This window comes from Xyrauchen texanus, chromosome 13, assembly GCF_025860055.1.
Source record: "Xyrauchen texanus isolate HMW12.3.18 chromosome 13, RBS_HiC_50CHRs, whole genome shotgun sequence".
NCBI lineage: Eukaryota > Metazoa > Chordata > Actinopteri > Cypriniformes > Catostomidae > Xyrauchen > Xyrauchen texanus.
In genome coordinates this window covers 17,996,259-18,013,949 of record NC_068288.1, presented here as the reverse complement: position 1 = coordinate 18,013,949, position 17,691 = coordinate 17,996,259, and the positions used below count along the sequence as shown (strand labels likewise).

At 44.3% G+C, this 17,691-nt stretch overlaps 1 protein-coding gene across 1 annotated transcript; it reads left to right on the top strand.

Moving 5' to 3' along the window:
• Window positions 1-4,508: 4,508 nt before the first annotated feature.
• LOC127653728 (uncharacterized) lies at window positions 4,509-17,437 on the top strand. The gene is made up of 6 exons (XM_052140521.1): window positions 4,509-4,631; window positions 12,766-12,835; window positions 13,169-13,362; window positions 16,224-16,284; window positions 16,500-16,814; window positions 17,115-17,437. The coding sequence occupies exons 1-6, from the start codon at window positions 4,509-4,511 to the stop codon at window positions 17,435-17,437; spliced, it is 1,086 nt and encodes a 361-aa protein (XP_051996481.1).
• Window positions 17,438-17,691: the final 254 nt, after the last annotated feature.

The following is a 17,691-nucleotide window of genomic DNA, read 5'->3' as shown; positions in this document are numbered from 1 at the left end:
CGAGCCTCCTGCAGCTCTGCCTATGGGGCCTCCTGCGGCTCCGCCCCCAGAGCCTCCTACGGCTCCGCCTCCAGAGCCTCCTATTGCTCCGCCTCTCGATCCACTCAAGCCTTTGATGGCTCCGCCCCCAGAGCCTCTTGAGCCTCCTACGGCTCCGCCTCTTGAGCCACTCAAGCCTTCGATGGCTCCGCCCTCAGAGCCTCCCGAGCCTCCTATGACTCCGCCTCCCAAGACTCCTCCGGCTCCGCCTCTCGATCCACTCAAGCCTTCGACGGCTCCGCCCTCAGAGCCTCCCGAGCCTCCTATGACTCCGCCTCCCGAGACTCCTCCGGCTCCGCCTCTCGATCCACTCAAGCCTTCGACGGCTCCGCCCTCAGAGCCTCCCGAGCCTCCTATGACTCTGCCTCCCGAGACTCCTCCGGCTCTGCCTCTCGATCCACTCAAGCCTTCGACGGCTCCGCCCTCAGAGCCTCCTGAGCCTCCTACGGCTCCGCCGCTCGAGCCACTCAAGCCTTCGACGGCTCCGCCCTCAGAGCCCCCCGAGCCTCCTATGGCTCCGCCTTCCGAGCCTCCTCCGGCACCGCCTCTTAAGCCACTCAAGCCTTCGACGGCTCCACCCTCAGAGCCTCCTACGTCTCTGCCCCCAGAGACTCCAGAGTCTTCCTGGTCTCCGCTCCTAGAGACTTCCACGGCGCCGCCTACCCTGGCTCCGCCTCCTGAGCCTCCTTCGGTTCCACCTCCTGAGCCTCCCTCAGCTCCGCCTTCAGGGCCTTCTGAGCCATCACCTCCCTCGGCTCCGCCTCAGAGGTCCTCCTTGGCTCCGCCTCATGCGGCTCCGCCGGCCTCCCCTGTGGCCACTCCATCTCCTAGGCCACCAAAACTGGCTTCTGTCCTGTGGTCATCTCCCAGGTCCCCTGAACCGGCCCTTGGCCCACGACCACCTCCCTGGCCACCAAAGCCGGCCTCTATCCTGTGGCCTCCTCCCAGGCCTCCTGACCCGGTCCCTGTCTTGTGGCCTCCTCCCAGGGCTTCTGACCCTGTTCCCGTCCTGTGGCCTCTTCCCAGGCCCCCTGACCCAGTCCCTATCCTGTGGCCTCCACCCAGGCCTCCTGACCCTGTTCCCGTCCTGAGTCCTCCCTCCTGGCCTCCTGACCCAGTCCCCGTCCAGTGGCCTCCTCCCAGGTTCCCCAAACCTGTCCTTGCCCGGTGGCCAGCTCCCAGACCATCAAAACCTGTCCCTGCCCGGTCGATACCCCCCTGGCCCCCTAACCCTCATCTCCACTTGTGCCCCCGTGGACTGTCTCACCTTCATTCGTGCTCTCGTGGACTGTCTCATTTCCCCCCCGGACTTCCTATCTGCCCCTGGCACCTCCCGGACCTGCCTGTCTTGCCCTCTGTGCCCCCCGGACTTCCTGCCTGCCCAGTGTGCCCCCCTGGTCTGCCTGTCTGCCCATGTGCCCACTTGTACTGTCTGTTTGCCCCTGGTGCCCTCATGTTGTTCTTGTGGATTTTTGTCTTTTGTTGTTTGTCAAGGATCGTCTGGTATCCGATCCTTGAGGGGGGGGGGGCTATGTAACGGTTACCTTGTCTTGTCTCACTGTTGCCCTTTGTTTGTGATTTTTGTCACTTTTGGTATTCCTTAGTTTTCACTTTTGTCACGCTTGTACCTCCATAGTCTTGTGTTCACTGTTCATTGTTTGCACCTGCCCTTGTTAATTTGCCTTTGGTTTCTGTTAATCACCTTGTTATCTTGTTTGAGTTCTGTTCTTTCATTGGCCCCTTTTCCCATGTTTGTGTATTTATACCCCGTGTCTTTGTTCAGTCTTCGATCGTTGTTTGATGTTGTCCTGGCGTGTGCTTCTCTTCCTAGTGCCCTGTTCGTGTCTACCCTGGTCCGCTTACTTAGTTTATGTTTCTTTCCTGGCGTGTGCTTCTCTTCCTAGTGCCCTGTTCGTGTCTACCCTGGTCAGCTTACTTAGTTTATGTTTCTTTTCCCCATCGTGGGTTGTTCATTTTGTGTTTTCTGGTCAAATAAACTCAAACTGCGTTTGGATCCGCATCTCCTCGTCTGCCTCGTTAATTGTTCATAACAAATATAAACCCAACAGATCACTCAGATCATTAGGATCACATCAGCTAGAAATACCAAGGGTTCACTCTAAGCAAGGAGAGTCTGCTTTTAGCTTTTATGCCAGCCGCAGCTGGAACCAGCTTCCAGAAGAGATCAGATGTGCTCCTACAGTAGTCACATTCAAATCCAGACTCAAAACACATCTGTTTAGCTGTGCATTTACTGAATGAGCACTGTGCCACTGTGTGTCCGACTGTTTGTACTGTATTTTATTTTATTCTAAACTGTTTCAATTATTCTTATTTTTTTTCTTATTTTAATCTCTTCTATGTAAAGCACTTTGAATTACAATTGTGTATGAAATGTGCTATATAAATAAACTTGCCTTGCCTTGCCTTGCCTATAATCACAGTGGGGCTTGGGGCTTCGAAACAGAGGGGACAGTGGTGGTGAATTAATTCTGCCTTGGCTGTTTATATATGACACAACTGTCATGTTGACTGAGCAAACCAGGACATGACAGCTCACTATTTCTGACTGAAAGCCTTTAAGGCTAGTATTACAGCCGATAGCTCTAATCGGCTGATGTGCCACGCCCTCCTCGCACCTGTCCAGGTGCCAAAAGTTGGGTGTCCATTGCACACCGCCCCCCAACCTGTGCTGGAAGCATCTGTGGTCACCACTTTCTGCCTGACAACTTGTGACTTCGAGTACCAGAGGGGACAGTGGGTATTCTCCACTGAGTTAAATAGATTGATTTCTGCTTTGCCAGATATTTCCCAAATCCTCAATACAGTTTGAGGGTGAAGTCTCCTGAATTCCACCGTGGTGGTATATATATGCCACAACTGTCACATTGTCTGAGCGAACCAGGACATGACAGTTTGAAATTTCAGACTTAAAAGCCTTTAAGGCTAGAAATGCAACCGATGGCTTTAGGCACTGCGTGACACTTGCCCCAGTGCGACACCTCGCTGGTAAAATGCAGGAGGAGCTGTCCGTGGTGCTAAACAACGGCTGGATATAGTGATGCGCATGTTTCATTGGCACTAAGCATGTCGCGTCACACGGCACTTCAGCCAGCACCTAAGAGGTCTCATGTATAAGAGTAGCCGCCACAAATCCCAATGCTTTCTGAAACAAATTTCAGTGGAAATTTTCTCCCCAGTTTGAACTGAGATGGACACTGAGAAATGGCTGGAGCAGTAAAACTGTGCTGGCATAACAAAGCCTCTGATTGTGGCAGTAACAGCCAATTGACGAGCTAGTTCAAGATACGCATGCCGCTCAGTCTCAGAGGGGCGAGAACCGCATCAATGCACTTTGTGAATGTACGAGGAGACAAATACAGTGCAAAGGGCAGGACTTTGAATTGATACGCTGTTCCCTTGAACGCAAATCTCAAAAACATCCTGTGATGTCGTACAATTTGGATATGAAAGTACGCATTCTTCAGATCTATCAACGCAAACCAATCTTGTGGGCGTACATGCAATAAGATCCTTTTCTTAGTAATCATTTTGCACTTTATAAGTGCGCAATTTAAATGTCTCAGATCCAGGATTGGTCGAAGCCCGCCGTCTTTCTTTGGAACAAGAAAATAACAGCTGTAAAACCATTTTTGTGCTTGACAATTTGGCACAATCTCTCTCTTTTTTCACGATGAGAGGTGTATTTCGGCTCGTAACACTGGCGTGCCATCGAACGAAACCATGGAAGACAGAATGCCATTTAAACGGAGTGGCCGGTGTGCAAAATTGGACCATATAAACATGTTTGATAATTTTTGCAACCATTCTGAAATACCCGTTAGGGCTCGCCATGCATCCACGTAATGGGACAGAGGGCAATTTGGTTTGCTCACCATATGTGTTGCGACACTCACTATCAGGAAGTAGTTGCACATAATGTGTGTGCTTTAAAGAGGAAAAAGGGGCTCTTTATTGAGAATGTGTGAGCATCTCATGCATTTGCAATGAATGCTGTATTCTTTTTTGCACTTATTGCATTTTTTTATGGCATTTATTTGAGTGCAAGACACAAAAACAACATTTTAAACAACAATATCCCTTTCCCGACAAACAATAGTGGGGAGATGTGGATCAGTGTTTTGTGTGTCTCCAATCAAGCCTTTTTCTTTTTTTTTTTTTTTGGAGCCCGATGGCCTCACAGGGACCTGCGTATCAGTACACACAGCAATATAAGCAAAAGCGCTCTAGACGGGCACAACCCTTTGAAGCGGAAAGCAGAGCCCACGATTCTCTGGAAGAATTGTGCGAGATGCTGCCGTTTGATGGTGTCCGGACTGCTGGAACCATTCATCGAGGTGAGACTGTTCAGGTTCCTCTTGAGGAGACCATCCCCAGCATCACATCTACCAAACGAGAAAAGGCCACACACTCCTTCATAGGCCGGAGCTCATCTCGCACATAGCGTAATGGGAAACATGCACTTCGTGGAGATTGAGGGGCTCGTGGGGCGTGTGCCGGCACAAAATAAACCTCAAGTTCGTTCTGCTCGACCTCGCGGCCCCGCCATGCCCCCTCATGTGAACCCTCAGGTATCACAGAAGAGGCGGGTGGGAGGGCGCGAGAGGCTGAATCATACCTCAGAATGAGGGCGATTCGTGAGAGAAGGGACTTGAGACTCACGTTCTCACAGTGAGGACAGTCTGTCTCCATGAGAACTGACTCTCCATGGGTGTGGCCCAGACAGAAAACGCAGCTCTCATGCTTGTCTGATGGCGGGATGTGTCTCTAGCACAAGGAACACTTATGGAACGACATCTTGAAAAAGAAGTGAACAAGTAAGTGGCTCTTCTAGATATATGAATATAGATTTATATTTATATAACTTATATAACTTATATTTATAACACACAATTTATAAGTACAATTTTGCTTTAAAGGGATACTCTACACCTGCTGACGCGTTTCGGAGAATCTAGATTCTGAGGTCCGTTTACCAGGCGAGGCGAAGTGATGTTCGCCGGAGGACTGCAGGGGAGTGGAGAGTCTTCTCGCTGCCATGAAGATTCCGTCCTCTGACTGGTTGGTATCGACGGCGAAGGTAGAGGGCTTCAAGACAAGAGGTAATCGCTGTCTTGAAGGAAGATATTCTGAGGAAATGGTGTCTGTGCACCAGTTTTATAGTGGTCGTTCACCCCAAAACGAGCGGTCAGTTTCGCGCCAAAACATGCAGGGCTCAAACACGTTATTGTAGAGAGATTTCAAATAGGTCGTGTATGAAGGCACTCCCCATTTGCATTAGTAAATGCAATGTCAAGTGGACTAAAATCGTAAGGGAACTTACAGTGTAAATTCCCTTCAAACATCCAAAGAAAATCAAAGCCGCTCTGAGATATGTAGACTTAGGGGAAAGATATCTTGAGTAAATTTCTCTTTTAATATGACACCTCGCAAATATCCTTTTGCGTACCAGTACTGCACACACAAATCTTTGTTTTTCGAATGCACACACATCTGTTGGTAAAAAGCTCTTACAACATTATAATGCATTATATATGCTTACAATCACAATATAGGCCTATACAAATAAGCAAGATGCCAAGTCAATATGTGATTCTTGATTTTATTTTTTATTTTCCGGTTGTGTTAGCCTAACATTTCATTGAATTTTCATGATGTTTTACCCAGTTAGCAGTTTAAATACATTCCAGAATTCGTGTTAAACGTTTCTTTATAACCTTGTTACTTTTACCTTATTGTATTGGGTTGGTATTCCTATGCACTAAATGCCTCAGGCCACAGATAATAAAAGATCTAACTATCTTTGAACAGTAATTGATGCAGTGAGATCCAGCAGATGTAAAATGACTTCAATAAATCAGATGATTTTTAGAAGGAATAAAACATTTTGTTAGTACAGAAATTAGTAAAATGAATAAAATATGAATTAATGAAAATAAATGTGACAATAAAGATAAAATGTATGTTTGGTTCTTTAAAGTTAAGTAGATATATCTTAAGGATATATCCAAGGACTAAGTCCTGGAATTAATCTAACAATACTATGTCTTGTCTTTGTCTAATGAACTAAGTAATTAAATGAAAGAAGTTAAAGTACGGATAGTAAGATGAGGCCTCAAAGTTGGAATTTAGATTTGGAGAGTCAGAGAGCTGAGCTGTTAGTCTCTCTGATGACCAAAAGTTACGTTTAAGGTCTTTATACCCTCTTACATGGTTTGAAGTTAACTCAAAGGCATCAGAACATGTTGTTATGACCCACTGAAGTGCGAAGGCTGCGGTGGCCTTGTATATTGACGAACCGGGCAGAAACGCAAGCCCTAACACAAGTGTGTCTTATCCTGTATGTGCGCATGTGCAAGACTACCGACTGCACATTGCTTGAACCAATAACATCTATAAAGGTAGCACCAAGCTCTCTGAATTCAGCTCTAAATCCTCATCAGGTCAAAATGGCAACAAGTTCATATACTAATGGGGCTTTTCCACTGCACGGTACAACTGGACTCAACTCGACTCTGCTCGCTTTTTTGGGGGTTTCTACTGTGGATAGTACCTGGTACCTGATACTTTTTTAGTACCACCTCGGTCGAGGTTCCAAGCGAGCCAAGCCGATACTAAATGTAATGTCAAAATCCTGCGGATCACTGATTGGTCAGGGAGAAGCGTCACTACCAGCATCACTGGATTTCCGACAAGCGACATCAACCCGCTAGTTTTAAAGTTATAATCAACGATAGCAGTATCATGTGTTCACAAGACTTTCGAATTGTGAAAAAAGAAATGGCTATGCGCAAAACCACGCTGTGGTCGATAAATGAGGTGCAGAATTTCCACTTGTTAGCGATGAGCGAAACGAGAAAGTCTCTTAGGAAATGAGTGAGGAATGGTGGTGGCGTAGTGGGCTAAAGCACATAACTGTTAATCCCCACAGCCACCACCATTGTGTCCTTGAGCAAGGTACTTAACTCCAGGTTGCTCCGGGATTGTCCCTGTAATAAAAGTCACTTTGGATAAAAGTGTCTGCCAAATGCATAAATGTAAATGTAAGTGTATCAGCTGTTGGCCACACACGGCTACCACCAGACCTACCAACAGTGGAAAAGTGGAAGTGGTTCGACCAAATGGATGCTATCTAAACTGGCAAGCAATGGGAGGGAGAGTGTCCTGGACTGGCATTGATCCACGATGGAGGATGTATGTTTTGTTATGTTAACTCTATACTCTGCTTGAAGGCTTCACTTTATTTGACCTGCTACTGGAAGCTTGCTTCTAAAACAACCAGGCCAATTTACCTTGTGTAAAATCACCATGCAACAACTGCTTTATGCAGCACAATGAGCTAGTAGCTAACAGCTAGCGGTCGTGTTATTGTTTTAGTCAGTTTGTGTTGTGTTTAAGATGACGTCACGGCAGTAGAGGTAGCGCAACTATGACGATCAGCCTGTAATCCCACCCACGTTGAGGTGGCACTAAACTGCAATGGAAATGAAAGCTCAGAAAAATAAAGCGAGTAGAGTTGAGGTGAGACAATCTTTGACGTGCAGTGGAAAAGTGCCATAAGAGTCTAAAATGTATATACTTGATCCCAAACAGCGCTCCAGTTTCTCACAGGAATGTTGGGCACAGAAAGCACAAACCATTTAAAAAGATAGAGAACGAGCATGAAGTAATCTTCTAACACACACATTGAACATATAAGGCTTGTGCCTGGTAACATGTGTACAACACAGGAATACAAGGATGGACATACAAGAAATACATGGAGTCTTAATACAATGATAATGCCATATAAGCTGGTTTCATGAATGTGAAGTATATGATCATATTCTAATTATAGTTGAGTACATAAATGTGGATACATGAATATGCTTGTATAATATCAAGCAAAAGTATAAAATATAGGAATGTCTCTAGCCACTTGCATCAGTTCCCCTGCTTGAGAATTAGACAATACTCACATCAATCTTATCTTATTTCATTGCTATTAAACTATTCCTTCTTGGCCATCAGGAATTGCATAAACACCATGCTTTTTCTTAAATATCTTGGCACAGAGATACATACTTGTTACGATCCCGTGTTGTCTGCCCCTGTGTTTTCTGTTTCACTCATCACTGTTCACATTCTATGTCACGTTTTCCTTGTTGTCCTCCCTGTGTTTCACTAGTCTATTGTCTTAAACTACAATTCCCACAATTCCCGGCCTCCCTCACTGCCTGCACTCATCATTGTTCTCACCTGTGTCTCGTTTAGTCATTATTGTGTTTGTGTACTTAAGCCCGTGTGTTTGTTCAGTCTCTGTCGATCGTTGTTTGCTCATGTTGAATATTGACGTGTCATGTTCTTTGCCGAGGTACCCTGTTATTGCTGTCTTCTACTTTACCCTTCGTGGATGTTTTACCCAACCTGTGTTCTCCTGTGTGTCGTTTTGTATTTGAGTTAGTTTTCCCATCGTGGGCTTTTCCATTGTTCCTGTGTTTTGTATAATTATTATTTGTTTGTTAAATAAACCGCGTTTGGATCCGCACCCCCGTCTGCCTTCTCCTGCTTCCCACACACGCATAACAGAACGATCAAACCACAATGGATCCAGCAGTTTTGCGGGCAAACTACCAGCTGCTCTGTTTGCGACAGGGGGACCGTCCCCTAGAAGACCACATCCAAGACTTCCTTGCTCTGGAAAGCCTCTCCGACTTCCCGGACTCTGCCTTGGTGGTTTTCTTCCGGGATAACCTGAACCCTTCGCTGAAGGAGCGGTTGCCTCAGGCGACGCGCGGCTGGACCCTCCACAACCTCCTGGAGGCGACCCTACTGTTGTGCGGCTCGCCGTTCACTGTGGCCGTCGCCGAGGAGGACCCTGCTACTCCTCCCATAGTGGTGACTCTCCAGTCATCCATGACACTTCCTGTCACGCCAGCCCACCTGTCAGCGAGCTAACCCCCACGCCTGTCGTTGTCCATGAGCCAGCGCTGTCAACTTCGTCCGCCCAGAGGAGGAAGAGAAGATGGGCTTCCGCCTCCCAGCCCACGCCTGCCCCGGTCTGCGAGCCTGAGCCCACGTCAGCCACGGTCAGCGAGCCTGAAGCCTCGACCGTCCCTGAGCCAGCGCCTGTAGCCTCGACCGTCCCTGAGCCAGCGCCTGTAGCCTCGACCGTCCCTGAGCCAGAGCCAGTAGCCATGACCGTCCAAGAGCCAGCGCCAGTAGCCAAGACCGTCCAAGAGCCAGCGCCCCACGAATCTTCCAGGGCTCCTCCTCCCGAGCCTCCCAGGGCTCCGCCTCTCAAGTCTCTCGAGTCTTCCAGGGCTCCTCCTCCCGAGCCTTCCAGGGCTCCACCTCTCAAGTCTCTCGAGTCTTCCAGGGCTCCTCCTCCCGAGCCTTCCAGGGCTCTGCCTCTCCAGTCTCTCAAGCCTCCCAGGGCACCTCCTCTCGAGCCTCTCGAGCCATCTAGGGCTCCGCCTCTCGAGCCTCCCAGGGCTCCGCCTCTCGAGCCTTCCAGGGCTCCTCCCCTCGAGTCTCTCGAGCCTTTCAGGGCTCCGCCTCCCCAGCCTCTCGAGCCTTCCAGGGCTCCGCCTCCCAAGCCCCTCAAGCCTTCTAGGGCTCCGCCTCTCGAGCCTTCCAGGGCTCCGCCTCTCGAGCCTCCCAGGGCTCTGCCTCTCAAGCCTCCCGAGCCTTCCACTGCTCCGCCTCCCGAGCCTCCTCGGGAGGCTCGAGAGACTTTAGAGGCGGAGCCCTGGGAGGCTCGAGAGGCGCCTCCCTCAGCTCCGCCTCCTGAGTCTTCTACGGCTCCGCCTCCAAAGTCCTCCTTGGCTCCGCCCACCACGGTTTCGCCTCCTTGTCCACCCAAGGCCTTACCACCTGAGTCTGCCATGGCTCAACCTCCCTCTGCTCCGCCCACAGTGTCTCCCATGGCTCTGCCTGCCTCTGCTCCGCCCCCAGGGTCTCCTGCGGCCTTGCCTATGCCTCCTTCGGCGCCACCACCCAAGTCTTCAACTGCTCCGCCTCAGAAGTCCTCCTTGGCTCTGCCAGATCCCCTAGTGGCCACTCCTCCTCCCAGGCCCCCTGAACCAGCCCTTGACCTATGGCCACCTCCTAGGCCACCTAAACCTGTCCCTGTCCTGTGGCCACCTCCCAGACCTCCTGAACCGGTCCTTGCCTTGTGGCCACCTCCCTGGCCTCCTAAACCTGTTCCTACCCGGTGGAGGCTCCCCAGGCCACCTGACCCTGTCCCCGTCTCACACCCCCATAGACTGCCTGCCTACCCTCTCGGCCTCCCTGGTCTGCCTGTCCGTCCCTCGTGCCTCCATGGACTGCCTAATTGCCCCTTGTGCCTCCTTGGTCTGTCTCTGTGTCCCATGTGCCTCCTTGGTCTGTCTCTGTGTCCCTTGTGCCCCTTTTGGTCTGTCTTTTCTCCCCCTCTTCTAGCCCCCCTCTCCTGGAACATTTTGTGTTTGTTGTTTTTAGGTTTCTTTAGACCGTCTGGAATCCGGTCCTTTTGAGGGGGGGCTATGTTACGATCCCGTGTTGTCCGCCCCGTGTTTTCTGTTTCACTCATCACTGTTCAGATTCCATGTCACGTTTTCCTTGTTGTCCTCCCTGTGTTTCACTAGTCTATTGTCTTAAACTACAATTCCCACCATTCCTGGCCTCCCTCACTGCCTGCACTCATCATTGTTCTCACCTGTGTCTCGTTTAGTCATTATTGTGTTTGTGTACTTAAGCCCGTGTGTTTGTCCAGTCTCTGTCGATCGTTGTTTGCTCATGTTGAATGTTGACGTGTCATGTTCTTTGCCGAGGTACCCTGTTATTGCTGTCTTCTACTTTACCCTTTGTGGATGTTTTACCCAACCTGTGTTCTCCTGTGTGTTGTTTTGTATTTGAGTTAGTTTTCCCATCGTGGGCTTTTCCTTTGTTCCTGTGTTTTGTATAATTATTATTTGTTTGTTAAATAAACCGCGTTTGGATCCGCACCCCCCGTCTGCCTTCTCCTGCTTCCCACACACGCATAACAATACTTATGTGTATACCAACATACAGGAGGAAGACCTGAAAGCAATTGCTGTCCCAGTTTGTTTTAAAGTGTTCCAGGCAGTATTTCCTAAAGTTTTACCCACCCAGGAAAATAAATCGAGGTTATATTCACTAGAGGATTATTTCATGTGATGGTCAATTTAATTTCTGTGGGCAATCATTTGTTGCAGAACATTAGTCATGCTATTAGTATAGTCAGGAACAAATGTACAGCATTGTTATCCAGTTACAGCTAGGATTGCAAGAGAAGAGAAGAGAAGAGAAGAGAAGAGAAGAGAAGAGAAGAGAAGAGAAGAGAAGAGAAGTTTTTTTTTTATTTCTTTTGCAACATCATCCCCTTTTTCATCGGAAACACATTACATCAGCTCACTAACCAACTTTCACTCAGCTGACCTGTCAGGGGGAAAGTAGTGTTATCATTGTAGCAGAATTAAGCTGTAGTGTCGGTGACTTAGGGTTAGTATAGCAAGCAGGAATAGTTTAGTTTGCATTAAATGCATCCATCGAGTCAAGCCTGGCTCGATTTCAAACAGCATAGAGGTTGGAATTGTCAACAACACTGGACAAGGGCCATCATATCGTGTAGGCATTGATCCAAAGATTCCCACTTTCTCAATTAATACCTCATCCCCCACTTGCACTGGATTTTTTTTCACCCCTAGATTATATGCATCATGGGTAATATCTCTCATGTTTTGAGTGCTAAGGGCGGTATAGTGCGTGTTTTTGGGAAATCCCGTCAACAATTTGAGATACTCCTGCAAGAAGTATTTTAACAGGACCAACGGGCCTGTTCTCACCAATGGAACATTGTACCGTAAGGGCATTGGTCGTCCCATACAAATTTGGAAAGGCAACAATCCTGTCGTCTGATTTGGTGTTGCTCTCATAGCCATGAGAATGTAGGGGAGGTGTCTGAACCATCCACCATCAAATTTGCCCTCTGATGAGGGCTGAAGCCAATTGGAATTTTGTGTCTTCCAAATTTAGGTTTTGTTTTCAAGCAGTGTAAAAACCTGGACAACCTGTCTTTTACATCATTCCCATGTTGGGCCAAAACCAAGTCTGTTGGAACATTGTCTGTGTTTTGTTGAATACTTGGTGAGCCAAACCATGATACAAATTAATTAATTTGGTTCAATATCCCATTGGTGGGATAACTTTATAGTTCAAAATCCACAATCCATTATCAGACAATGTGGCAGTCAATTTTTGACAACTCTCCACATCATCTGGATTGTCTAGCAGCTTTATCAGTGAGGGAATTTCCCTTTGTGAGTGAGTCACTAAACACAGTGACTTGTGACTTTGGAAACTGCAACACAATTTGGTTAAATATTAACTCTTATACTTAAGAATGTTCAGTGCATAAAATCATAAACAATGTCTTATAACATACTTTAGATCAAGATAAGTTAATAAAAATTAATATATAATACTAAGAATGTTTTACAAGCAAATAATCAAAGTTTACCTCACATTTGTTCTGAGATGGTTCTAAAAAGCCAACTCCATTTCCCATTCTAAGATTAATTAGATTTTCTTTAGGATGTATTCTCCCAGCACAGTGACATTAGATTGTGAATATTGTTCATCACCGTTAATCTAGCCATTTGAGTGTGATTATTTCACTCGGGTTTAGTGGAACTCACTTTGTGACAGATTCTTGTTTCCCAGTTTTGGAATTTGGCCATAGAAAGCATACCATCCACTTTCTTGCCCATCTCACACCTCCCATCTTGGGCAGGTGCACCAGGGCAGTGATACCCTACCTTAGGTTGCTCCCCCTGGTGGCCATTGGAGAGTCATACCATCATTGGGTCATCGCCTCATGCCACTAGGTTGCTGCATTGTTCCCTTTGGCAATATTGGTCACAGTGTCCAAGACACACTTGATGTTGGTGAGTGTTTAAACTCTTCCCTCATACATTTATATGGGTGCACCAACAACCCTTAGAACCTACAGTAAATGTGAAAGTGAATGTACAAAATACATCTTAAAATCCAACTGCTCTCCTAAATCCTTTTTTTCCTGAATTAATAAGTGAAAGAGTTCTGATTGTTATTTTTATTTCCACAGAGAGCAATGAAGGACCTGAGCTGCTCAGGAACAGAATGAGATACCAGCTTCCCCTCTCCTCACAGCAACAGAGCAGCCTGCAGCTGGGAATCCCTCTGGTGGTAGGAACCTGCCAGGGGGCAAATCAGAGAATTGTGCTGCATATCTTTGAGTTTTCTTCACAAAGAATAAACTGTTTTGTCCTTCCTGAGCAGGTATTTGCTGAAAATTAGATTCCTAACACTGTTAATGTCAGATACTACAAACCATAATAGCAAAAGAATAGACCTTGCTATTCACTTAAACATACCATTCAAGTTTAAAAATTAAAAGGTGAAATTTCATTGCATCCATGTCTAAGAAATGTAACTTTTGTTTCTCTTTAGTTTTGTAAAATTATTTGTGTTGACCAAAGCCTGCTGATTTGAATTATTCCTTTACTGCAAATGGGGGTAAAAAAAACATATATTTTTTTTACATACATATAAAAACTGATTGCAACATTTTTGTTAGCCGATGTTATTTATTTATGAGGTAATAGATATTTACTAATCCCTTGAAGAGACATTCATCAAGTGCAACCACATAAACAAAAAAGTAATTAAAAGTAATTGGCAAATAATAAAACATTTATTAACAAATGCCAACGTGATAACTTTGGTTTTCGAGGCAGATGGAAACAAGACTCTTTTTAATTATTTAAAAAGTGTGCCTGCAAAATGCAGAAAGGTTTTACTTTTTTTTTTTTTTTACCTTAGTATAATAAATATCATCTAACCTAAATACCTTACCAGTTTTATTTATTTATTCATTCATTTTAACAGACAAGTGTGGTCACATTCACACAGAAAACCGTCATAGTGAAAGTGAAACTTAAATACTCACAACGGCACCGTTATCCTATGCGAACATTTGCGATGGATTAACACTGCACGTTTTTTCTTTTTTCCTCTCTTAACCCACCCACTATTATGTTGTATTTCGATATATATTAGGTACCGTGTAATTCAGAGGTTTGCTTTCGCTATATTAGTGGATCTTTGTCAATAAAGTAGTCTTAGTAAACAACATAGAGAAGCGACTTCAAAAGATCAGCTTCAAGATTTGAGTGCATTATTTGATGCATCTCATTTATTTATCTCAACAGCTCTGTTGACCAGCTCAGCTCTGGTCCATGTTTTGGAAATGTATCGACGTGTTTAATCTGTAGGCTACAGTGAAATATTTTACCGATCAAGCTGAAATGAACAGAGTCCCGTTCTACAACTGTGCTTTATTTAGTTATCATATATGATAACTAAATATGTCTCTGTTCATTTCATCCTTATATGTCACTATAATCAAGCGGCATAAACCGTTTTTCGAAGCAAGCATCCCTAAAATAAGCTTCGATGACAGTAAGAAACACTGTAATGCGAGGCTTCAAGCACTGGAACTGGCCAAAACAAAACAATAAACGAAAGCGTGGGTTTATTGTGAAGCTTATTTTAAGTACGCTTGCTTCGAAAAACGGTTTATGCCGTTTGATTATGGTGACATATGATAACAAAGCACAGTGCAAGAACGTATATTGTTCCTTTATGGAAAATATATAGGCTATTATACATGGCGAATTTGATAACTCTCCATTTGTATTTCGTAAAATTGAATTTTAGACATGTGGAATTGAACAATATATATATATATATATATATATATATATATATATATATATATATATATATATATATATATATATATATTATTATTATTATATTTTTGTGGCTTATGGATTTTGTGTTCTGAATTTTTTAGATTTTAAGAAATTCAACATTTTAAAATTCAATGTTGTACAATTCAAAACACAGTTTACAGAAAGTAGGCCAGAGGTCAAGCATCCGGGTTCCACAAGGAAAAGTAGAGGGTTTCAGAGAAGTCAAACGGTGCATTTTGGCCAATCACAGGGCTACAATGGCAATTCCAGCATCTACAGTGAAAGCGTAAAATTTAACTAGTACCTATGACCAGAATATATCGAACCAGTTCAATGAGTTTTCATAGACACCTGCAGAGTCCGGACTTCATAAAATGTTCAGTCGAAAGAAGTTTTCATCCACTTTAGATCGGGAAATTAATTTGCAGACATGACTAAAGTGACCATGAGTAAAAACTTTATAAATTAAAATGCACAATCCAGACACTTCTAAGAACATGTTGTAATTTTTATTAACTGCTATTTTCACATAAATGAGGAAAACCCATCATTATGGACGTGACAGTTGTTAAAGCAGCACTTACTTGATGAGAGGGAAATCAAAACGCTAAAACTTGTAACTTTAATATCTGAGAAATCTGTATGATAACCAGAAAGGCTGCATGATGGATTTAAATGAGAATACAATTGTGATATGGCCTTGCACAAATACAAAGCTGCTATAGGCTGCATTTTGAATTGACCCTTTCAGTAAGGGCTGCACGAACTAGTGGCACCCTGACAGGAGCAAGTTGTTTAACTTTATAGAAGTCATGGTTTATTTTGTATTATTATTATTATTATGTTTATATTTACTATTGAATTTATGATCTAACTTGTATTTGTATTTATCCAAATGTTTATCCATATATTTATCCATATGTTGTCGAGAGATTTGTAAGTCACTGAAAAAGGTGTCATTGAAAGAAGTTGGAGAGGATAAAATGTTAGGTCAATTTACATTACCAACTTCTTATGAATGTGCTGTTTTTGTCTATATCGCTGGTGCTTGAGGGAATGGACTATATCAAAGGACACACAGGTGCTGCCATAATCGGAACTCTGAATGAAATTGCACTTGACCCAGCCCATTAGCACGTTGCGTGCATGATTTCACCAAATCCACTTGCTCCTAGACTAAGCGCATGCTTGCACGAAAGTACCAAAACTTTATGCCAATGCCCACTAACTTTGCACTTATGACTTATGGCATAGCGCTGTGCTTAGCACAAGCACTCTTAAAATAGGGCCCAGAGTGTTATCTGCCCAAACTATGCTTTATACAAGTCACTCAATCGACCATTTTTGGAATTGTAAACATTCTTCTTCCCTTTTTACTTTTAGGGGAAACATGGCTTCATTGATAGTTTTGGTCTTTGCTGTAGTTTGTCTCTTCATCCCTACTGTGAGGACCAGTGAATGTACATGCTTTAATATACAGTAATTGATTTCAGAATAGAAAAAAAACCTCCCATTATTATTTCTATATTTCTATTCATGTTGAGATGAAGAGATCAAGATTTAATTCACAACATGTACAGTATTTGCTACAATATATCCTGTCCGCATTAAATAATTAAATTCATATTGTTTGTGCCACGTTGTTTTTATATTCAACAGATTTGTGGAAATTGGAATGTCAGCCTACAGTTGGAATTGCTGCTCAGGTCACAGTTATCAGATGCCTTATCAAATGCAGTGGTCTTATTGAAGTTGTTGGAGTTGCATTGATAAAAGGGGAACAGGAAAAGCCAGTTTTTGAACATATTATAAATAAGACACCATCAGGAGACCCACGCTTTAGTTTAGTAAGCCCAGCAAAAGATCCATCTCTGCAAATCTCTGACACTGTGTTTTCTGATGAGGGTGAATATGAGTACTATGTTGTAACAAACATGGGTGAAAAAAGAGCAAGACTTAGCATCAGTGTCGTAAGTGAGACATATTCATTAAAACTTTTTACAAATAGACATTTATCACACACACTCATATTTTGTTTTGAAACACTGTTCTCCTGTTATTTTTGTAGGATGAAAATATTCAGATTTATAGTCTCTTTCGGTTTACATTTTATTCACCATTTATAACCTAACAAAACACAAATGTCAACCATTCAAAGGTCAGTTTTTTCCCAGCCTTTTTAAAACAGGCCTTTTTGTTTCAGATTTATTTACTTGCATAATGCCCTCTACTTTTCTCAATACATGCATTTGTTTTGTTTTTCTCTCCATAAAGCCAAGTACAGAGATCCCGTCACAAGTTCATGGCCTGAAAATGTTACAGACGGAGGACCTGTCAACCTTTACTGCAATGCTACTGATGGCTACCCAGCAGGCACCATTCATTGGTTTGACCATTCTGGAACAAACTGGACCATTAATTATATAATGACAAAAGCCATCAAGGAAACCAATGGTTCAAAATCTGTGGCTTTATTAAGCAAACTGTCTTTCAAGTTTATTGACTCCAGTCTGGCACCATTTAGATATGTCGTCTTCAATAGCAAATTTGTCAAGGAAGGAGAGAAGACATTTCAGACAATGCTCAAACGTAATTAAACTTAAAACATTTCTGTTCTATCTCTTTCCGTTAGTTGAGTAATTATTTGAGATAATACAGAATCCAGGAACCAGGTTGTGCAGCTAGAATTGTCTTATTTTCAGTTTCTATGTTCTATAAAAAATATTTGTTTAATCGCTACCATTTTGTCATGACACTCAAGGTTATTGTCCGACTGACTAGCACTTTTATAATAATATTTAGGCTACATAATGGGAATTAATGGCTTGAAGGAGAGGCCAGGGTCGTTGCG